General features: G+C 41.0%; 1 protein-coding gene across 1 annotated transcript in view; it reads left to right on the top strand.

The window, feature by feature from the left end:
• hydin (HYDIN axonemal central pair apparatus protein) overlaps positions 1-23,540 on the top strand; it is an 888,678-nt gene that overhangs the window by 288,457 nt on the left and 576,681 nt on the right. Inside the window, exon 11 of the mRNA XM_060837518.1 lies at positions 2,691-2,790. Coding sequence (XP_060693501.1) covers positions 2,691-2,790 — 100 coding nt within the window. The remainder of the gene's footprint in view (positions 1-2,690; positions 2,791-23,540) is intronic.

The following is a 23,540-nucleotide window of genomic DNA, read 5'->3' on the forward strand; positions in this document are numbered from 1 at the left end:
TCCGGGTGCTCCGGTTTCCTCCCACAGTCCAAAGATGTGCGGGTCAGGTGAATCGGCCATGCTAAGGGGTAAATGTAGGGGTATGGGTGGGTTGCGCTTCTGTGGGTCGGTGTGGACTTGTAGGGCTGAAGGGCCTGTTTCCACACAGTAAGTAATCTAATCTAATCTAAGTAATCTAATCTAATCTACTCAAATGTACATTAGGAGTAATATGTACCAGCCACAAGATCCACTGTTTCGACAGCTCATTCCAAAAATCTATCATTTAGAATGACAAGGGCAGCAGACTCATAGGTGCCACCATTTACAAGTTCCCTCCGAGTCATTCCTGACTTGGAACTATATCATTGTTCTTTTATTGTCACTGGATCAAAATCCTGGAATTCCCTTCTTAAGTGCACTGCAAGGTACCTATCCCATAAGGTCTGCTATATTTTTCAGGAAGGTGACTCCCCAACACCCTCTCAAAAGGCAATTATGAATGGACAATAAATGCTGACCTTGCCTGTGATGCTCACAATCTATAAATACAGAACTACTTTGAATCAAGGAATCAAAGATGCATGGGAAGCTAGCAAATTATCAGTAAATTCCAGAAATTGGATCATATATTTTTGAAATTTCTTTTAGCTGCCAACTTTTTATCTCTACTATGTTTAGTGCTGGAAACAATTTGTAATTTGTCAATTTACAACTTTGTACTGTGATACAAACCATGGAAATTACAAAGATTGCCATTACTTTGATACATTTCTCTATATATCAGCAAGTTTTAGGAAGAGGATACTGGGTGGAGGTGAGTTTGGGTTTCCCGTCTTGTCTGCATCTAGTACAGACTCACGATAGTGGTGACGGTGGTGTGTTTGGGCCCAGTGTGAGACCTGGCAGCATCGGTAGTGGTTGTGTTGGTGAGAGGGGCCCTGAATGGACTCTTGATGTTGGCAACAGAGTCAGGTGTTGGGCTGGTGTGGGATACAGTGGCATCAGTGGAGGTGAGATAGCGCTGGAGATTGGTGAGTTGTTCCGGTGTCATGGAGAAGGCACTCATGGCTGGCAGCTGCAGGCCTTTTTCTGAGCCCTTAACTAGAAGACTGTACAGTTGAACTTTATTTCTTTATTCTTCTGCTTTTACATTCTATGTTTTGGTTTAATTTTCTGTCTTAAGATGGCGCCAGAGAGTGGTGACACTATACAATGCTTTTCACTGTATTTTGTAACAAAATACATGTGGCAATAAATAAATCAAATCAAGCAATGTTATGTGCAACTCTGGCCTCCCTTCTATTGGAAAAATGTTGTGATACTTAAAAGGGTTCAGAAAAGATTTACAAGGATGTTGCCAGGGTTGGAGGATTTGAGCTTTTGGGAGAGGCTGAATAGGCTGAGGGGTGACCTCACAGAGGTTTGTAAAATCATGAGGGCCGCAGATAGGGTAAATAGACAAGGCCTTTTCCCTGGAGTGGGGGGAGTCCAGAACTACAGAGATCGAAGCTGAGAGGGGAAGAATTGAAAAGGGACCTAAGGTGCAAAATTTTTCAAGCAGAGGGTGGTGCATGTGCAGAATGAGCTGCCAGAGAAAATGATAGAGGCTGGTAAAATTACAATATTTTAAAGGCATCTGGATGGGTACATGAATAGGAAGAGTTTAAAGGGATATGGGTCAGGTGCTGGCAAATGGGAGTCAATTAATTTAGGATATCTGGTCAGTGTGGATGAGCTGGACTGAAAGATCTGTTTCTGTGCTATACATTTCCATGACTCTAAATCAAATCTGATCATACAAATCTCTAACTTAACCAATGAATGGGTAGAGCTGCTAGCTGAACATAAAATTTTTTTTATGCAAAATAATGTGCCTATTTCCATGGTATGTTACAGTGGAGAAACAATTTTATTTAAATGAAACATAAAGGTAATTTTGTAATTGAACCTGAAACTTATAGATCTCTGATTTATTTTGCTGATTTTTGGGAGCTGTGGGCTTAAAGTATCAGGTGAATTAGCAGTTATGTTTTACAATTAAACCTCTGGATGTCAGAATGCCATTGAGAAACTGTGGAAAATCCATTGCTGTTGGATCATACAATTACTTATTAAACAGCATTTAGCTATTTTGTGCTTTTACCACCCTACTGTCATGAAATATATCATAAATAACTGAGTATAGAAAATTGATTTTTTCCCAAGTTTTCCTTGGCTTGCAACAATACCTGTTGTGGGAATGAAAATGTCACAATGATTTATGTATTGTATTAACTAATTAGTCTTGGTTTGATGTGGATTTATTTTCAGAGATGAAGGGCGTTTGTCAGACTTTATTTACACTGTGGAAGTCAAACACAATTTGGCTTCAAGTTTAATGTGTAGCAAAAGCAATAAAAGTCAAATCCTTCCAACATTAGACAGGAGGAACTATTCTCTGCTGTTAATTATCACTTCAAATTAAATTAGCCTCAGTTAAATACACAAAGTTGAGACCTCACTGGTCTTTTCCTTCCTTGGGACAATAGTATGGTTTGTACTGAATTCAAATTCTTATTATATATGGGATGTTGCTTTCGAAATTGGTGTATACACGATAAAAGATATCTTTCAGCGAATATGATAGATGACAGTAACAGTATGTTTTTTTGAAATACTGTTGGTTACTATTACATTTAACTGGCTATGCCTTTGGGGATCTTTTTCAGGAAGGGGATATCTGGCCCAATTCCACAGCTGAAGTAAATGTAATCTGCAGACCTAAAGAAGCAAAAGTCTACTACCAAACAGTCTACTGTGACATCACAGGTACATAACATCAATTATTTGTCACCTACGATCTTAAACTTTAATGTTACCTATTCCAACCCACTTCCTGCTATTTATCCATTTCTCCTGCTGCTTGATTGAGTTCTGTCTGACTTGTCTACTGGCTCAGCTCAAGAATATGGAGGCAGAATTCAGTATCATCGACATCACTAGAGAAGTAGTATTTGACAAACTCACGGGGCTAAAGTCCCCTGGCCCTGATAGCTTGCTTCTGTGGACCTTAAAAGAAGCAGCTACAGAGGTAGTGGATGCATTAGTTGGTATTTTCCAAAAAGCCTTGTATTCTAGAAGTACTGGAGGATTGGAAAATTGCTAATGCAATATCCCTTTTCAAAAAAGAAGGGAGGCAAAAATAATGGGTAACTGTATGTGATTAGCCAGTAATCACTGGAAAAAGTTTGGAAACTGTTGTTAAGGAAGTAATAGCAGAACATTTAGAAAATTATAATCTTACCAGAATCAGTATGGCTTCATTTAAAGAAAATTGTGTCTGACAAATTTATTAGAGATTTTGAGGAGCTCTCAACCAGACATAGAACCAATATAGAACGTTACAGTGCAGTCCTCAATGTTGCACCAACCTGCGAAATTAATCTGAAGCCCATCTAACCTACGTTGTTCCATTATTATCCATATGTATGATGTGTGCCCAATGCCCATTTAAATGCCCTTAATGTCGGCGAGTCTACTATAGTTGCAGGCAGACCTTTCCACGCCCTTACTACTCTCTGAATAAAGAAACTACCCCTGATATCTGCCCTAAATCTATAACCCCTCAATTTAAAGCTATGTCCTCTTGTGTTTGTCTTCACCATCTGAGGATAAAAGCTCTCATTATTCATCCGATCTAACCCTCTGATTATCTTATATGTCTCGATTAAGTCACCTCTCAACCTCCTTCTCTCCAACGAAATAGCCTCAGTTCCCTCAGCCTTTCCTTGTAAGATCTTCCTTCCATACTGGGCAACATCCTAGTAAATTTCCTCTGAACCCTTTCCAAAGCTTTCACATCCTTCCTATAATGCGGTGACCAGAACTGCACGCAATATTCCACGTCTGGCCTTACCAGTGCCCTGTACAGCTGAAGCATGATCTTGTGGCTCCGAAACTCAATCCCCCTACCAATAAATGCCAACACACCATATGCTTTTTTTACAACCATCTCAATCTGGGTGGCAGCTTTCAGGGATTTATGCAACTGGACATCGAGATCTCTCTGTTCATCTGGACTGGCAAGAATTTTACCATTAGCCCACTATTCTGCATTCTTGTTACTTTTACCAAGGTGAATTGCCTCACACTTTTCCGCATTAAACTCCATTTGTCACTTCTCAGCCCAGCTCTGCATCTTATCTATGTCCCTCTGTAATACACAACATCCTTCCACACTATCCGCCACTCTGCCTACCTTAGTGTCATCCGTAAGTTTACTAATTCGCCATTCTAAGCCCACTTCCAGATCATTCATAAAATGATAAACAGCAGTGGCCCCAAAACAGATCCTTGTGGCACACCACTGATAACTGAACTCCAGGATTAACATTTCCTATCAATCACCACCGTCTGTCTTCTTTCAGCTAGCCAATTTCTGATCCAAACCGCTAAATTACCTTCAATCCCGGAACTCTGTATTTTGAGCAATAGCCGACTGTTTGGAACTTTATCATGGCTTTCATAGTCTTACTGAAGTCCATATACACCACATCAATCGCCTTACGTTCATCCACCTGTTCTGTAAGCTTTTCGAAGAACTCAATAAGGTTAGTGAGGCACGACCTACCCTTCATAAAATCGTGTTGCCTATCCCTAATCAAATTATTCCTTTCCAGATGATTATAAATACTATCTCTTATAACCTTTTCCAATACCTTACCCACAACCGAAGTAAGGCTCTCTGGACAATAATTATCAGGGTTGCCCCGACTCCCCTTCTTAAACAAGGGAACGACCATTGCTAGCTTCCAGTCCTCTGGCACTGCTCCTTTCAATAATGATGACATAAAGGTTAAAGCCAAAGGCTCTGCAATCTCCTTCCTGGCTTCCCAGAGAATCCGAAGATACATTCCATCCGACCCTGGGATCTTATGTATTTTCAGATCTTCCAAAATTGCTAAAGCCTCCTCTTTGTCTACTTCAATCCCATCTAATCTTGTAGCCTGTATCTCCGTATTCTCACTAACATTGCCGCCTTCCAATGTGAATACTGACGATGTGAATACTCATTAACTGCTTTCCCTATGCCTTTAGGTTCCACATGCAACATTCCACTGCTACCCTGGGCCTAATCTTACTCTAGTAACTCTTTTATTCCTGATACACCTATAGAACGCCTTAGGGTTTTCCTTGATCTTATCCGCCAACAACATCTGATGTCCCCTCTTGGCTCTTCTTAGCCCTCTCTTAGATCTGTTCTGACTAACCTTTAACTCTCAAGCGCCCTAACTGAGCGTTAACGCCTCACATAAGCCTTCCTCTCCCTCTTGACAAGAGCTTCAACTTCTTTAGTAAACAATGCCATCTCTCTCGACAACTATCTCCCTGCCTGATAGGACCCGTAATAGCTGTTGCTTGAATAGCTTCCACGTTTCACGAGTGTCCGTCCCCTGCAGTTTTCTTCCCCATCCTATGCATCCTAAATCTTGCATGATCACATCATAATTGCCTTTCCCCCAGTTATCCCTTTTCCCTGTGGTATATATACCTATCTCTGCCCATTGCTATTGCAAACATAACCGAATTATGGTCACTATCGCCAAAATGCTCACCTACCTCCAAATCTAACACCTGGCCGGGTTCATTCCCAGTACCAAATTCAATATGGCATCGCCCCTTGTTGGCCTGTCTACATACTGTGTCAGAAAACCCTCTTGCACACATTGAACAAAAACTGACCCATCTAAACTACTTGAACTGTAGCATTCCCAGTCAATATGGGGGAAGTTATGGAAGCCTATAGAACACTCCTCACAGGGTGACCTCTTCCTTCCTGTTTCTAACTTCAGCCCAAGCTACCTCAGTAGGTGAATCCTCAAACATTATCTCAGCTGCAGTAAGTTATTGGAGGGGAATGTGTAGACATATTTGGACTTCCAGAAGGCATTCAATGAGGTACCTCATAATAGCCCATATGATACGAGCCCATGTGTTGGAGGTAGTATCTTGATGTGGATAGAGAATTGGCTAATGAGTAGGAAACAGTTAGTAGGGATAAGGGATTCTTGTTCAGGTTGGCAACTTTTAGCGATTAGGATTTGAAAGGGATCAATACTGGGAGAGCAACTATTTACAATTGGATGATGGAAGTGACTATACTGTAGCCAAATTTTGCAGACAACACAAAAATAAGTGGAAAGGCAAGTTCCAAAGAAGATACATCAGTTTACAGAGAGATATTGATAAGTTAAGTGGGCAAAAGTTGTCAAGTGAAGTAAAGTATGGTAAAATGTCAAGTTGTTTATGTTGGATGGAGAACAAAAGAACAGTATTGATTAAATACAGAAAAGCTGCAGATATCAACAATACAAAGGAACTTGGGGTACCTTTTCACAAAATGCAGAAAACTAGCACACAGGGACATCAGATAATCAGGAAGGCTAATAGAATGTTTGCCTTTATTTCAAAGGGGTTGGTGTATAAGAGTTGGGAAGTCTTACTGCAACTGCACAAAGTGCTGGTGAAATCGTACTGGGAGCGGTTTTAGTCCCCTTATTTAAGTGAAGATATCATTTCATTGGAGGAAGTTCAGAGAAGGATGATTCCTGGCATGGAGGGATTGTTTATGAGCAAAGGCTAAACAAATTGGGACTGTACTAACTGGAGTTTTGACGAAGAGAGGTGATCTTATTGAAATTACCTTGGCCTGAATTGGTAACTCTCTCTGTCTACACACTTACTGCCTCAGTCACTCACTGTTGTCTGTACTTTCTTTTCCATTTTATCTCCTGAAAACTTCCTGCCCCGTTACATGTCTCCCTACATCCAAAGCATTTTGAAGCATATCTGTTTGAACTTGCTATCTGCTCTTGTTCTTCTCCAGTGATTGTTCAGTGTCAGGTTGTTTCACCTCTCTGTGTTTCAGACTGCTTTTTTATATTGGTGCAAGTTGCTGATGATAAATCATCTAGGTCAAGTAAAATAAATCAGTATAATTCTAATAATGCTCATCCCATTGTTGAATAGATAAGTACAGCATAGAGCCAACTAAACGAGGAATTCCTCTGGTTGAATTTCTGGCCACGATGAATTAGTTGGTCTCAGCAGGTGCTGGATACTGGGCTATTCTCCACCATCACTTTAGAATAGTGGAGAAAACTACAGGGAAGGAACTCAGATACTTGTACATCCTCATTCATTCAATTTCTATACAAACTTAACACTCCATCAACTAAATATTCAAAAAGAAAAATGCAGTGGATACTCTGCTTTTAAGGTCAGAACTTTTTCCTTCTTCCTTCCTATTATATGTAGGCTTATTCTGGATCACATCCAAGTTTTTGACTGGAGGCGGTCGCTCAGGTGAGAAGGAATAATGGTCAAGCGCTGTGCTTCGTATGCAATCAGTGATCTGCATGTAAATAATGTACAAAATAGAGCTTGCTTTTAACAGTGTTTGTTTTTGCTCAGGTTTCTATTGAAGACATTTGCATATTGCTGAATGTAATGTGTTCCAGTTGGGCAGCAATAAAATTGCCATTTTGTTTTTGAAAAATTGTTTGAATGTGAAAGTATTCTCTGTTACATTTGAGAGTTGTAAACTGGTGCAGTTATTTTCTTTAATAAGCTGAAAATGTGTTCATCACAAAAGCTAAGCACTTCTTAGTTGAGAAACTGTTTTCCTCTTGACCTACAAATAACCCAACTTTAAATTGCTGACACATAGCTGAAAGAGGTATACAGCTTTACCAGCTAAAATTATTTAGATTTGAAAGCAACAAACAGTAGGGAAATCTCCAGCACAAATTGAAGTAACCTCAAAGGCGACTGCCCTTTAAGAAAGTGGATCCAAATTGGCTGAATGCATCAGTTTTCATTTCAGCCCATTGCTGAGAATAAGTCTCTTATAGTTATCAGATTTATATGTCCTTCTGCTCTGTGAGAGCTTCCAGCTGGATAAAGAGATGCATTGGGTTCTTCTCAGCCTTCAGCCTGCATATGGTGCAGGCTACCAAGCTCAATATAGATGTACACTATTAACATCCGTTCCTGCTGACACACCATTACCTGTGTCAAAAAGTTTCATATTCTATAATGTTTTGAAATAATGCTTGTATTCTATTGATGCCAATGCATCAACTAATGGGATACAGTATTTTATTGTTTTTTCCTCTTCAAACTGGAAATTTTCTGTTGGATTCTTCCATTGTCAATCTCCAATAATCTTCTAAGTTCCATCATAATCTGTTATTCATTATGTCCCTTTGTCCCTTTTGCAGCATGTAGATTAGATTAGACTTACAGTGTGGAAACAGGCCCTTCGGCCCAACAAGTCCACACCGACCCGCCGAAGCGCAACCCACCCATACCCCTACATTTACCCCTTACCTAACACTACGGGCAATTTAGCTTGGCCAATTCACCTGACCCGCACATCTTTGGACTGTGGGAGGAAACCGGAGCACCCGGAGGAAACCCACGCAGACACGGGGAGAACGTGCAAACTCCACACAGTCAGTCGCCTGAGTCGGGAATTGAACCCAGGAATTCCTATTATTATTTTATCAAATCTGTCTTAAAATAGGGTTTCCGGGACTGTACACAACAATTCAGCTGAACCAGTCTCTTGCTCACACTCAGCATTCCATCTTGCTTTCAATTTATTGTCCTAACATGTAAAACTCTGACTACTGTTTTGGGACGCCTTTAAATGTTTTTCTGTGTAGGCAGCTCCATATAAGATTTTGAAGTAACTAAGCTGATATGATATACCGTAAGTATATTTTAATTATATTTTTAAAGAATCCATAGAATCCGTCAGCTAATTCATTAGCAAAGCACTCTTATGAGGTATTATGTTATTATTTCAAGTTTAAGCAATTAATGCAGCAGATATATAATAAGGATCTTGGCTTTTCTGTCTCAATGGGCAGAATGTTTGTACAGTTTCATGCCATGACTTATTTTTAGTTTAGCTATTTTGGAAATTAATAGCTTGTTAATTGAATCAAGAGTTTCCCTTTGGTCTTGTTATTTCAAAATCTATCTCACTAAGTTCCTCTTGTGCTGTTTAGCATTTGATTTGGAAAATAGAGCTTTTAATGTTACAGCTCTCTGTTCTTGTATAAACTTTAAGCCTAAATGTTTGAGTTCTGGGTGAAGATAGAAATAAATGTTTTAGCCTTTTTCTTTTTCTGATGTGCTGGGAAAATTTGTGAAGCTTCCTTCTCCTCGTGGCTGCTTACGGGTCCATCATTGTTCTCAACTGGAATTGGCAGGACTTCAGAGTTTAGGTCAGATCTGCATGTCCATCACAAGCTACTCTGCTGTTTGGCATGGAAGTAATCCTGTGTTATAACTTCATCAGGTTGATACTTCATTTTTTGATATCTCCAGTCCTGTTACTGCTTTACCCTTCGGTATTCCTTATTGAACCAAGCTTGGTTCCAAGCTTTGATGACAGTACTAGAGTGGGGAGTATGTTGGGCATGAGATACCACGCTGTGGTTGGATAAGCTTCTGCTACTGGTATCCCACAGCACCACATAGATTGTCTAAAGTTGCTAAATCAGTTTAAAGTCAACCCACTTATTACTTTGGCAGTGTAAGACAAAACAAGGGTATCCTAGTTGTAACAATGGGACTTAGTCTCCACAATGTCTATGTGCTGATTATTGCTACTGATACTGTCATGAGCAGATGTATGGTGGGCACAAGGTCAAATATCATAAAATTGTGGAACCCTACAGTGCAGAAAGAGGCCATTCCCTTTTATTCCTTCACCACTTTCTGCAAACCAGGTCAGCTATGTCTGATAATGAATGATATCTAAACTTCAAAAGTCTAAATTATAAGGAGAGATTACACAGTTTTTTGTATCCTGTAGAATTTAGATGGTTGATCAGCAGTTTGATCAAGGTTTTCAAGATTCAAGATGGCGCTGACACTGGGTGACTTTTTGCTTGCTCTCTGCAGCACATCTTATTTTCACATTTCTTATAACTGTTCCACACTCTTCTTGCATTGTGCGCTTCCTGTGCAGCTGTAACTTTGTATGCCTTGCTCTATCTAAGCACCCTATGCTCTGTATATCTTTGTTTACTATGATCTGCCTGTACTGCTTACAAACAAAGCTTTTCATTGTACTTAGGTACATGTAGCTACAATAAATGAAATCAAATTAGACATTATTAGTACAGATTGAATACATGAAAAATGCATTGGCTAATATGGGAATGTAAGACTAAAGGACATTTGCAAGAGATTTGAGTCTGACATTTTGTGAATGAATTTAAGAAAAATGTCTCCGTGCAATTGAATGCTATTTCACATTAAAAAAAGTTGACACGAAATCAATTTCTAATTTTGAGATCAAGAATGGTAGATTATTCTTGATCAGAGCTTTGAAGGGATGTGAGGCAAAGGAAACCAGATGGACTTAGGTTGCAAATCATCCATGATCTCACTGAAGAATGAATGAGCTAGGTAGCCTACTTGTTTTCCCATTTTTGAACTATTGTGACGTAGATTATGTGATTTATATAACCATATATGGATGTTTAATCCTGTTTTATTTGTAAGTTTAGGTTTTGGTTTTTGAATGTGTGACATATGTTTTAAGTGTATTTGGTTAATATATAACTTAAACATACCTCTGTAGCTGTGGTGATTTTCTTTTTATAAAAAGGTTTCTGAGGTTTAGTTTTGGAATTATTTGCTTTTTTATGCACATTTATGTAGTTTTATGACTGACCAAAATAAACAATCTTAGTTCAGGTGGTTAGGAGATGGTAGTTTAAACTGAAGTGACACGGGCGGCACGGTGGCACAGTGGTTAGCACTACTGCCTCACAGCACCAGAGACCTGGGTTCAATTCCCGACTCAGGCGACTGACTGTGTGGAGTTTGCACGTTCTCCCCGTGTCTGCGTGGGTTTCCTCCGGGTGCTCTGGTTTCCTCCCACAGTCCAAAGATGTGCAGGTCAGGTGAATTGGCCATGCTAAATTGCCCGTAGTGTTAGGTAAGGGGTAAACGTAGGAGTATGGGTGGGTTGCGCTTCGGCGGGTCGGTGTGGACTTGTTGGGCCGAAGGGCCTGTTTCCACACTGTAAGTAATCTAATCTAATCTAAAAAAAAACCCTATGTTAAAGGAGAGAGATTTGATTTCTTCTTTTACTTTCTGTTTTTGGACAGTCCTGTGAATTCCTTCAAGGAAAACTGCTTCTACAAACTAGTGCTCCTGAGTAGGGAAGGTAATAGTGAAACTAGATTGCCTTAGGGTAAAGAGATGGTGATATTCCCAGACCAGAAGTGTTGCTATAAAACCTTGAAGAGCTTACTTAAAGCTGAGAGAAGTTAAACTCAGATTGAATAATAGGAAGAAGATTGGCAGACCCAGTCTCGAAATTAAAGTTGCAAGAGACTTAAAACTGCTTAGGTGTTAGAGGCAGGGGTTCTGCTGTGAGTATTGTACTTGGGGTCTTTTGGGTACGATACAAGGAATGTTTTGGGATTGAAGAAAATCTGTTATCTTTCCTTTCAGTTTATAAATGAGTGTTTTGGGATTAATGAGATAATCCTTTTACTGTGTGATTAACAACTTTGAATTTGTGTTATAAGTAGATAGTTTGATTTAGTTTATTGTTGTTTCTTTTGTTACTAACCTTCAGTTTTGTTAATGAACTTCTAGCAATGAACTGAAAGTATTAGCTGATGATCATAAATTGATTTCTGGTATAACTTTTAGCACAGTCTGACCTTTTGTTGCAAGCCTCAGAAAACTGAAATCAGAGCTTTCTCAACACAGTGGCTATCAAACACTTCTAGTACAGTACATGGTTTTATTGCAGAGTTGGTGTCTCTCTACCCTTTTAAACCAAAGCTAAAGCTCCCTCAATGTTGTCACGATCAACCACTTACTGGAGAGAGATTAGTTGGAGTTTAAATCTACCTCTACTCTTCTAAATTGAAAGTAAACTGAAACTAAAGCTCCCTTGACACCATCCCCGTCAAACATTTCCAGGACAGTGACTGTGTGAGGTTAATTAGCGTAACAATCCTGCTACTCATTTTAAAAGAAAAATTATTTTTAAAGCTCTCCTACATCAAAAGACACAAATTTAATGGAATCTTATGCAATGGAACAGAAACATACTCATTAAAATAATATTTTCCAGTCGTGCCCATCGGTCTTGAAAGGCCTTGACCATGCTGTTGATCACTGGAGACTCCTCTCCAGGGACACCATAGCACGGACGTAGCCCTGAAAGATGAACAGATTGTTCAGAATGATGAGTCCCTCGGTGGCCTGCTGCCTGGACCCAGGAGCAGATTCATGAGAAGGCCCTTAGACTTGATGAGACTTCCCCCTCACCCCCTCCCAACGGATACCCATAGGTCAGTAGTTTGGGACCAAAGTGTAACCAAAACGTAAGAAGCAGCCTCTTCAAGAAAGTATAAAAGGACTGCAAACTAAAACATTCTGCACAAATGTGAAAAACCGTTTGCTCCAGGCCTCAAAAAACTACAAATAGTTTGGTACCCGGTGAACTTGCTTAGTCTGTAATTGCACAGGACTGCAGCATGCAGCACTTTTCATCCCAGATGCCAGAAAGGCGGAGGACCTCTTTGTAGAGGCCAGTCAACGGGAGGGCAAAACTACATGCCAAGATCTGTCCGAGTGGCGGGTTAGGGTGGGGAAGGGAAGAGGGTGCAGCAGCAGATGTGACATGAAAAGCCTTTTGTGCCGTACAAAAGGGCACGGGGAGAGCTCCCCCAAGACGACTCCAATTGTGGGGCACTATGCCCTGAGAGAGCCTTTGTTCCATGAGGCCAATGTTGAGTTCCGGATGGACACAGGGGTCAGTTCGTCCAGAAGCCCACTGCAAGCCTGAGTCACTTCGATCGCATGTGAAGTGTTGGGGTTGTGCACCTCGTCCCTGAAGCACTGGATGGCTCGGGTCACCAACTGGGCATTGACCGATGCCCTTTCAGCCAGCTGCACTGGCATCATCCAGTATGCTCCTCTGCCATCCAACCTGTCCCCAACTCTGGTCAGTCCAGTGACCCAAACGGTCTCCTCCCTCAGCCAGGAGCGACCACACTGATGGAAGAACCAGTTTTAACCTTGGCTTCCTTACAACAGCCACCACTCCTGCGGGGAGTGTGCTCCAGTTTGAGACAACTGTGTCCCCAGACTTTGAACAGGTCCACTCCCTGCAAGAACATCCAAGTGCAGGACCATTCTGTCACCAGGAACTGCATGTCGTAATTGAGGCCACATAGCTGATGGAAGACATACGTCATAAGGGTGCACCACCTTTGAGAAGACGCAACGTAAAAGTGTCACTGCAAGGTCTGAAGGTGGAAAGTCACTGGGCTCAGTGCCTAACAGCCCTCCTCAAGCAGGAGGCTTGGAACTCCAGCAGCGAACCAGTGTTGACTGTTGTCCCAGAAAATCTCAATAAGCTTTTTCTGGATATCTATAACAAGTCCTAGGAGAGGAACCAAAGTGATCAGCTGGTACCAAAACATGGCAACAACCAGCTGGTTTAGAACCCACACTTGCCTCCTGTAAGATAACACTCAGGGTTAGCTGTTCAGCCATGTTTAAGTTGTAATGTTCTTCAGTCAGTTCATCTGTGAAGTTAGCCAGTTTCCTATCTTCCTTCTTTATCCTTGATTTCCATTTCTCTTTATGTCTTTACGTGAATAGGAACCTCACCAAGTTATGACCATGATTTATAGTGTCCACATACTTTCACATTTCTGACCAGAACCAGATTGTTTGGGAGACACCGTGTGAATGAAGAAAACAAGCTTATAAATATTTGAAGTGTCTTTTAAAATTCTAAACATATTTTAGATTATCCCAATCTACCTTTAGATAGTTTAATTACAATTCTTGTAATTGCTTCAAAAACTCGTAAACTGTTCATATGTTTCTCCCTCAATTTCTTTTTCATTAGTTGGTGATTTATTAGATGACTATAATTTTTTTTAGTTCTACTGAGGTAGGTGCCTACAGTATGTTTTATAACTTTTTCTTTAAAATTATTATTTTTGATCGAATTTTTCTTTCACTGTACTTCCTCTTCCTCTTATTGACTTCATGATTTCTGCATGCTAATTAGAATTACAATGAGAATATCCTGTAACATAGAAAAGGCCATTCAGCCCATTGAGTCTCTATTTCAATGCCATGCTCCCACTCTCTCCCCATATCCCTTGACACATTTAACTTCTACAAATCGCCTACTTTTGTGTCATCAAATGTGCAAATACTGCTCTTGATTCCCTTATCTATATTGTTGACACATATTGTGAATAGCTGGGACCCAAGCACTGATCCCTGCAGTACCATACTTGTTAATGCCTTTCACTCTGCTAACCAGTTCATAATCCGTAACTGTATAATAATGGCGATCCCAAATCATTAACATATACTGCAAGCAGGAAGGGACCCAACATTAAGCCTTGTGGAACACCACTCAAAATCATTTTTTATTCACAAACACATCTGTTGATTACCCTTTGATTCTTCTCGCTCAGCCAATTTTGGATCCCAACTCACCATTTTCTCCTGTATCCCATGGGCTTTAATTTTGGAGCGATTTGCCCTGTGACACCTTGTCAAATGCCTCACTGCAATACACAAAGACAACATCGACTACATTACCCTCATAACCTCTCTTCGTTACATCCTAAAAAACATTTAATTATTTTAGTAAAATACTATCTTTCCTTAACAAAATCATGCTGACTATATCTGAATAATCTGTGTCCTCTTGAGTAATAGTTAATCCTGCCTCTTTGGACTGATTCTAATGATTTGTCTACCACAAAGTCAGACTAGCCAGCCTCTGTTTATTTAAGCTTTCCCTCACACCTTTTGAAAAATGGTGCAATATTCAGAGACTTCTATCTCGTGAAGATTGGAAAATTATCCTCAGAGCATCTGCTATTTCCTCCCTGGCTTTCTCTGAGAACCTGGATTTCCTGAAGGTGTTCGATAAGGTGCTGAATAAAATACTCAACCATAAGATAAAGCACACGGAGTTGCGCAGAATGGACTAGCATAGGTAGAGAACTGGATAACCGATAGAAAGCAGAGAGTTGGGATAAATAGGTATTTCTCTAGTTGGAAATCAGTGGTGGGCGGGGTGCTGCAGGGTTCAGTTTGGGCCCGCAACTGTTCCTGATGTATATAAACGATTTGGGAGAGGAGACCAAGTGTAATGGATCCAAGTTTGCTGATGACACTAAACCGAGTGAAAGGGCAAACTGTGCAGAGAATGTGGAGGGTCTGCAAAGAGATTTAGATAGATTAAGTAAGTGGGCAAGGGTCTGGTAGATGGAGTACAATGTTGGTAAATATGAAGTTATCCACTCTGGAAATAAAAATAATAGGTCAGAATATTATTTAAATGGTGAAAGATTGCAGCATGCTTTTGTGCAGATGAACTTAGGAGTTCTCATACATGAATTGCTAAAAGCTGATTTGCAGTTGCAACCAGTAATCAGGAAGGCAAATGGAATATTGGCTTACATTGTGAGAGGAATTGAACTTAAGTGCAGGGAGATTCTGCAATTGTAATGTTGGTAAGGCTGCACCTGGAGTATTGTGTACAATTCTGCTCTGTTTACTTGAAGAAGGCTATACTGGCTTTGGAGACAGTACAGAGGAGGTTCACCAAGTTGATTCTGGAGATTAGGGGTTATCCTATGAGGAGAAATTGAATCACATGGGACTGTACTCTCTAGGATTTAGATGAATGAGAGGGCATCTTATATAAACTTATTAAATTATGAACAGAATAGATAAGATAGAGACAGACAAATTGTTTCCACTGGTGGGTGAAACTAGGACGTGGATGAGTCGTCTCAAGATTAGGGGGAGTAGATTTAGGATGGAGATGAGGAGGAATAGCTTTTCCCAGATAGTAGGGAATTTGTGGAATTCTCTGTCCAAGGAACAGTAGAGGCAGCTTCATTAAATATCTTCAAGACACAGTTACTTTTCACATCAGAGAGCGGCGGGAGCTGGGCGGAAGTGAAGGCAGAGCGCAAAGCCGGTCGGGAAAGTAAGTGATTGTTATTTGAGTGGGTGTGTTCTAGTAGAGACAGATGACACTGCCAGTCCGCGAGGCAGCCCAGGTCTGTCAATCAAAAGTTGAGCGGAAGAGTCGGACATCGCACAGAGCCGTGGTAATAGGGGACTCCATAGTGAGAGGAACTGAGCAGGGTTTTTGTGGCAGCAGACAGGACTTAAGGATGGTGAGTTGCCTTCCTGGAGCCAGGGTTAAAGACATTACAAACAGAGTGCAGGAAATCCTCAAGGACGAAGGTGAAGAGCCAGAGGTGGGGGTACATGTTGGCACAAATGATGTCAGGAAGAAGAGGAGGAACATACTACAGCGGGACTTCGGAGAACTAGGAAGAAGGCTGAAAAGCAGGATTTCCAAGGTGGTTATCTCCGGTTTGCTTCCAGTTCCTCGGGCTGGTGAGGCCAGAATCAGGGAGATAATGGACTTGAACGTGTGGATGGGGAACTGGTGCAGGAAGCAAGGGTTTAAATTCTTGGATCACTGGGGTATGTTTTGTGGGAAGCATAAATTCTACAAGAGAGACAGTTTGCTCCTTAATAGATTAGGGACCAGCATTCTGGCAGGCAGGTTTGCTACTGCAACACAGCTATGTTCAAACTAAGTAGCGGGGAGGATGGGACAAACTGGATGTTTAAGAAGGAAATTGAAGGGAAAGTTAGAACAAGGGACGTCAAGAAAGACAACTGTATCAATGAGGCAGAAAACTCAGAAAGGGATCATGCTGTAAGGCTGAGTGAAATAGGAGTTGATGGGAAGGGTGAGGGAGGTAACAAATTAAAAATACAATACATGAATGCACGAAGCATTAGAAATAAGATGGATGAGCTGGATGCTCTTTTGGAACTAGGCAGATACGATATTGTGGGGACAACTGAGACGTGGCTTCAAATGGACAGGGCCTGGGAAATGAATATTTAAGGTTACACGTGATACCGTAAGGACAGACTGACGGGCAGAGGGGGTGGGGTGGCATTGTTGGCATTGTTCCCGACTCAGGCGACTGACTGTGTGGTGTTTGCACGTTCTCCCCGTGTCTGCGTGGGTTTCCTCCGGTTGCTCCGGTTTCCTCCCACAGTCTAAAGATGTGCGGGTCAGGTGAATTGGCCATGCTAAATTGCCTGTAGTGTTAGGTAAGGGGTAAATATAGGGGGGTATGGGTGGGTTGCGCTTCGGCGGGCTGGTGTGGACTTGTTGGGCCAAAGGGCCTGTTTCCACACTGTAAGTAATCTAATCTAATCTAATCTAATCTTGGTAAGGGATGATATTCAGTCCCTTGTGCTGGGGGACCTAGAATCAGGGGATGTAGAGTCAGTATGGATAGAGTTGAGAAATACTAAGGGTAAAAAGACCCTCTTGGGAGTTATCTACAGACCCCCAAACAGTAGTCTGGAAGTCGGATGTAAGTTAAATCAGGAGCTGAAATTAGCCTGTCGCAAAGATGTTACCACAGTTGTTATGGGGAATTTCAACATGCAGGTAGACTGGGAGAATCAGGTTGGTATTCGAACTCAAGAACGAGACTTTGTGGAGTGCCTCAGAGATGGATTTTTAGAACAGCTGGTGCTGGAGCCTACCAGGGAGAAGGCAATTCTGGATCTGGTATTGCGCAACGAACCAGAATTGGTCAGGGACCTCGAAGTGAAGGAGCCATTGGGAAGTAGTGACCAAAATACAATAAGCTTCAATCTGCAATTTGAGAGGGAGAGGGTACAATCGGTAGTGACAATTTTTCAGTTGAATGAAGGGAACTATGGAGTCATGAGGGAGGAGCTGGCCAAAGTTCAAAGGTGCAATACCTTAGCAGGAATGACAGTGGAGGAACAATGGTGGATATTTCTGTGTATCATGCAGAAGTTGCAGGATCAGTTCATTCCAAAAAGGAAGAAAAATCCTATGAGGAGGCAGGGGTGGCCGTGGCTGACAAGGGAAGTTAAGAAACATATAAAGTTAAAAGAGAAAAAGTATAACATAGCAAAGATAAGTGGGAAAACAGAGGACTGGAAAACTTTTAAAGAACAACAGAGGATAACTGAGAAGGAAATATGAAGAGGAAAAATGAGGTACGACGGTAAACTGGCCAAAAATATAAAGGAGGATAGTAAAAGCTTTTTTAGGTATGTGAAAGGCAAAAAAAGTGGTTAGGACTAAAATTGGGCCCTTGAAGACAGAAACAGGCGAATATATTACAGGGAACAAAGAAATTGCAGAAGAAGATCTGTGTTCACGGAGGAAGACACAAGCAATCTCCCTGAGGTAACAGTGGCTGAAGGATCTGAACTGAAGGGAATTTACATTTATATCGGTGTTGGAGAGACTGTTAGGTCTGAAGGTTGATAAGTCCCCGGGGCCTGATGGTCTACATCCCAGGGTACTGAAGGAGGTGCCTTGGGAAATCGTGGATGCGTTGGTGATTATTTTCCAGAGTTCGATAGATTTGGGATCAGTTCCTGCAGATTGGAGGGTGGCTAATGTTATATCATTTTTTAAGAAAGGTGGGAGAGAGAAAGCAGGAAATTATAGACCAGTTAGTCTGACCTCAGTAGTGGGAAAGATGCTGGAGTCAATTATAAAGGATGAAATTACGAGACATCTAGATAGCAGTAACAGGATAGGTTAGAGTCAGCATGGATTTATGAAGAAGAAGTCATGCTTGACTAATCTTCTGGAATTCTTTGGGGATGTAACTCTGAAGATGGACGAGGGAGATCCAGAAGATGTAGTGTACCTGGACTTTCAGAAAGCTTTTGATAAAGTCCCACATAGGAGGTTAGTAAGCAAACTTAGGGTGCACGGTTTTGGGGACAAAGTACTAACTTGGATTGAAAGTTGGTTGGCTGATAGGAAACAAAGAGTAGTGATAAATGGCTCCATTTCGGAATGGCAGGCGGTGACCAGTGGGGTACTGCAGGGATCAGTACTGGGACCGCAGCTTTTTACAATATATGTTAATGATAAAGAAGATGGTATTAGTAATGACATTAGCAAATTTGCTGATGATACTTAGGTGGATGGCAGGGCGAAATGTGAGGAGGATGTTCGGAGATTACAGGGTGACCTGGACAAGTTAGGTGAGTGGTCAGATGCATGGCAGATGCAGTTTAATTTGGATAAATGTATGGTTATCCACTTTAGTGACAAGAACAGGAAGGCAGATTACTACCTAAATGGAATCAATTTAGGTAAAGGGGCAGTACAGAGAGATCTGGGTGTTCTTGTACACCAGTCAATGAAGATAAGCATGCAGGTATAGCAGGTAGTGAAGAAAGCTAATAGCATGCTGGCCTTCATAACAAGAGGGATTGAGTATTGAAGCAAAGAGGTTCTTCTGCAGCTGTACAGGGCCCTGATGAGACCACACCTGGAGTACTGTGTGCAGTTCTGGTCTCCAAATTTGAGGAAAGACATTCTGGCTATTGAGGGAGTGCAGCGTAGGTTCACGAGGTCAATTCCTGGAATGGCGGGATTACTTTACACTGAAAGGTTGGAGCGACTGGGCTTGTATACCCTTGAGTTTAGAAGATCTGATTGAGCCATATAAGATTATTAAAGGATTGGACACTCTGGAGGCAGGAAACATGTTTCCGCTAATGGGTGAGTGCCGAACCAGAGGACATAGCTTAAAAATACGGGGTAGACCATTTAGAACAGAGATCAGGAGAAACTTCTTCACCCAGAGAGTGGTGGCTGTGTGGAATGCTCTGCCCCAGAGGGCAGTGGAGGCCCAGTCTCTGGATTCATTTAAGAAAGAGTTGGATAGAGCTCTCAAGGATAGTGGAATTAAGGGTTATGGAGATTAGGCAGGAACAGGATACTGATTAAGGATGATCAGCCATGATCATATTGAAGAGTGGTGCAGGCTCGAAGGGCAGAATGGCCTCCTCCTGCACCTATTGTCTATGTCTATTGTTTTTGCATGGTAGGGAAATTAGGGTTCTGGGGATAATACAAGTAGGAGGAGCTGAGACGATGGATGCACCAATCATGATCTTAATAAATGGTTGAGCAGGCTTGACAGGTCAAATGGCCTACTTCTGCTTCTATTATATGAAACTATGAATTCACCTAACTGTAGTGATTTATCCACCTTCAAATAAATAAGTCACTCCAGAACTTCCTTTGTCTTATACTTAAGTTATTTAACACTTCACAATCATTTTTAAGTAGAATGGCTGCATGGTCCATCTCTTTTCAGTGGTGTACTAAGCTTCCTATTTTTATTGAGGTTGTTATAAGCTCAATTTTTATGCTTTTCTGAAAATCTCTTAACTCTGCTGTAAAGAACCCAATGTTTATTTTGGCTGATATTTTCCGATTTACATAACTTTTTGAAGTTTTTAACGATCTGCTTTTATGTTTCTTGTGAGTTTACACTTATTCATTTTTTCTTTTATTAATCTTTTTCTTCATCCTTCTTTGCAGAATTCTGAATTGCTCCCAATCCTCAGGCTTACCTTCATTGGAAACTTTAGGTTAATGTATGTTTTGTTAGTCCTGATTGGAACACTTTCATTGGTGCATTTCTTGTGCCATAAACACGTATTTTTGTTGTAAATTATTTAATACTGCTTTAAATGTCAGCAGCTGCCTATCTATCAACATGCATTTTATTGAAGATTCCCAATCCACCATAGCCACTTTACTATTCATACCTTCATTGCTTCCTTTGTTTTGATTTAAGGCACTAGCTTAAGATCAAAGGCAGAATACATACGAACAAGAGTCGGCCATTCAACCCCTCGAGCCCGCTCACCATTCAGTAGAGTTATGACTGATCCAATATTCTTCATGTCCAGTTTCCTGTAGTTTCCTTGTAATCGTTGATTCCCCTGCTGATCAAGAATCTGTTATCTCAACCTTAAATATACACTGGAATATATCCTTAGTTCTCTGCAGCAATGAGTTCCAAAGACTCTCAACCGTCTGAAAGAAGAAATTCCTCCTCATCTTAGTCTTAAATTGTCCTCATTTATTCTGAGACTATTCCCTCAGGTCCTAGACTGTCTCATGTGAGGAAATGTCCTGTCAGCATTTACACTATCAAACCCCTTAAGAATCCGATATGTTTCAATGTGATCACCTCTTATTCTTCTAAACTCTAGTGAGTAGATTCCTAATCTGTTTAACCTTTGCTCATAAGGCAGTCCTTCTGTACCAGGGATCATCCTAACAAACCTACTTCTGTTTGAACAACATTAATTTTAAACTTTAAGCAAAATGCTACCATAATTTGGTCACTATTTCCTGAAGTGTCCTTTATAGCACGGTGGCACAGTGGTTAGGGCGGCACGGTGGCACAGTGGTTAGCACTGCTGCCTCACAGCGCCAGGGACCTGGGTTCGATTCCCGCCTCAGGCGACTGACTGTGTGGAGTTTGCACGTTCTCCCCGTGTCTGCGTGGGTTTCCTCCGGGTGCTCCGGTTTCCTCCCACAGTCCAAAGATGTGCGGGTCAGGTGAATTGGCCATGCTAAATTGCCCGTAGTGTTAGGTAAGGGGTATATGTAGGGGTATGGGTGGGTTGCACTTCGGTGGGTCGGTGTGGACTTGTTGGGCCGAAGGGCCTGTTTCCACACTGTAAGTCATCTAGTCATCTAGTAGCAAGGTTAGGAATTAACCCTTTTGCAATGTGCAAAACTATGTAAAATTTGCTCATTCTCTAGTTGGTTCATGAATGTATTGCTGTAGAAAATAATCTCACGTATATTAAGAAGTTGTCCTATACAACATTACGACTATTCAAGATTATTTAGTTTGTACATAGGTTGATATTACAGTTTTTTCTTCTATAGTATGATATTCAAATGCCTGTGTGACCGTGTACATGAATTGACCAGTACAAAGAACACTTCGTGTTGGTGATGCGATCTCGCTGTAGCCAACACACGTTACAAAAGTTTGGGCTTCAGAAACAGCTGTAGAAACCTATTTGTCAATCACATTACAAGGAATTCATGATGATGAAATGTGTGTGATAGCAGAATGACCTGTACTCAATTACTATATTGTTCTATTTATAAGCACCTCTAATATACTGATCTATACAGATTTATAATTTATAATCCACGAGCAAGGATCTACGTTGGCACTGTGCCTTTTTATTCCCTGGCCTCCAACCTTTCTGGCAACTTCATTCAGTGACACCTGACCAATACATTTTAAAATTCAATGTACACTATACTAACTGTGATATGCATTACACTCATCAAAAATGAACAAGTTTTGCCTTTTACAAATCCTTGCAGACTTTCACTAATTAATCCACACGTCCAAGTTACTGTTAATTTTGCCCCCAGGTTAACATTTCCAGAAGGTTTCCTGTCATAGGTTAAACTGATCAGCCTATAGATCTTGGTTATATCTTTTTGATGAACTGTGATATTTTCTGTTCTTCAGATCTCCAATTTAATGAGAATGAGAAAATTATGACAAGAATCTCTGCAATTTTCACACTGACTTTCTTCAGCATTGTCAGTTGTTTGGAGGCCTATAGGAACACCCCTATTATGGTAGTTATTCCATTTATGTTTCAAAATTGTAACTACATCAATTCTACCCTCGCTTTCCAATGTGCAATGTATTAGATTAGGTTACTTACAGTGTGGAAACAGGCCCTTCGGCCCAACAAGTCCACACTGACCCTCCGAAGAGCAACCACCCCAGACTTATTCCTTTACATTTACCCCCTCGCCTAACAGTACGGAGAATTTAGCATGGCCAATCCACCTAACCTACACATCTTTGGACTGTGGGAGGAAACCGGAGCACCCGGAGGAAACCCACGCAGACACGGGGAGAATGTGCATGCTTCACACAGACAGTTGCCTGAGGTGGGAATTGAACCCGGGTCCCTGGCGCTGTGAGGCAGCAGTGCTATTCCATGACAATACCTCTTTCCTCACTCAACAAATTGCATGACTTAGTGCTCTGTGGAAGAATTCCATGGAATTCTTCTCCTTGTATTTGCAAAAGCTTCTTATAGTCACAATAATTCTAAACACGAGTCATCTCTTGGCAATACTTAGCAGTTCAAGCTATCTATCTAAGTAACTAACTGTACATCTGCCAGCACTTTAGTTACCAGTGGCTAATTGTGAACCACACACTCCAAGTTACATTGCAACAATTAATTAAGTTCTAGAAAGAGATCGATTCTCAAAAACGTTAAAGTTCTCTCATTCAATAAATTCAATGTGCTTGGTAGTCTGTCTAAGTGTTTTATAGGACTGGATTTTTGTCTTTTTTATTTGCTCTGAGCATTTTGCATTTTGCCACTTGTACTCTCAAAATGACAGAAGTCATTTACCACTTTTTCTACTTTATCTTACTCTCTACTTCCTTCTTCATCTAAGGAGCTAAGGTTTTCTCCCTCACATGAATGTACCTGATCCATTTCCCCTTTAAAATAGAGCCTGTTGTTTCCATACAATTTTGTCAGCCATCTTTGTTTTCAAGCTATGACAGAGCCATTATTAA

Source organism: Hemiscyllium ocellatum, chromosome 17, assembly GCF_020745735.1.
Source record: "Hemiscyllium ocellatum isolate sHemOce1 chromosome 17, sHemOce1.pat.X.cur, whole genome shotgun sequence".
Classification (NCBI taxonomy): Eukaryota; Metazoa; Chordata; class Chondrichthyes; order Orectolobiformes; family Hemiscylliidae; genus Hemiscyllium; species Hemiscyllium ocellatum.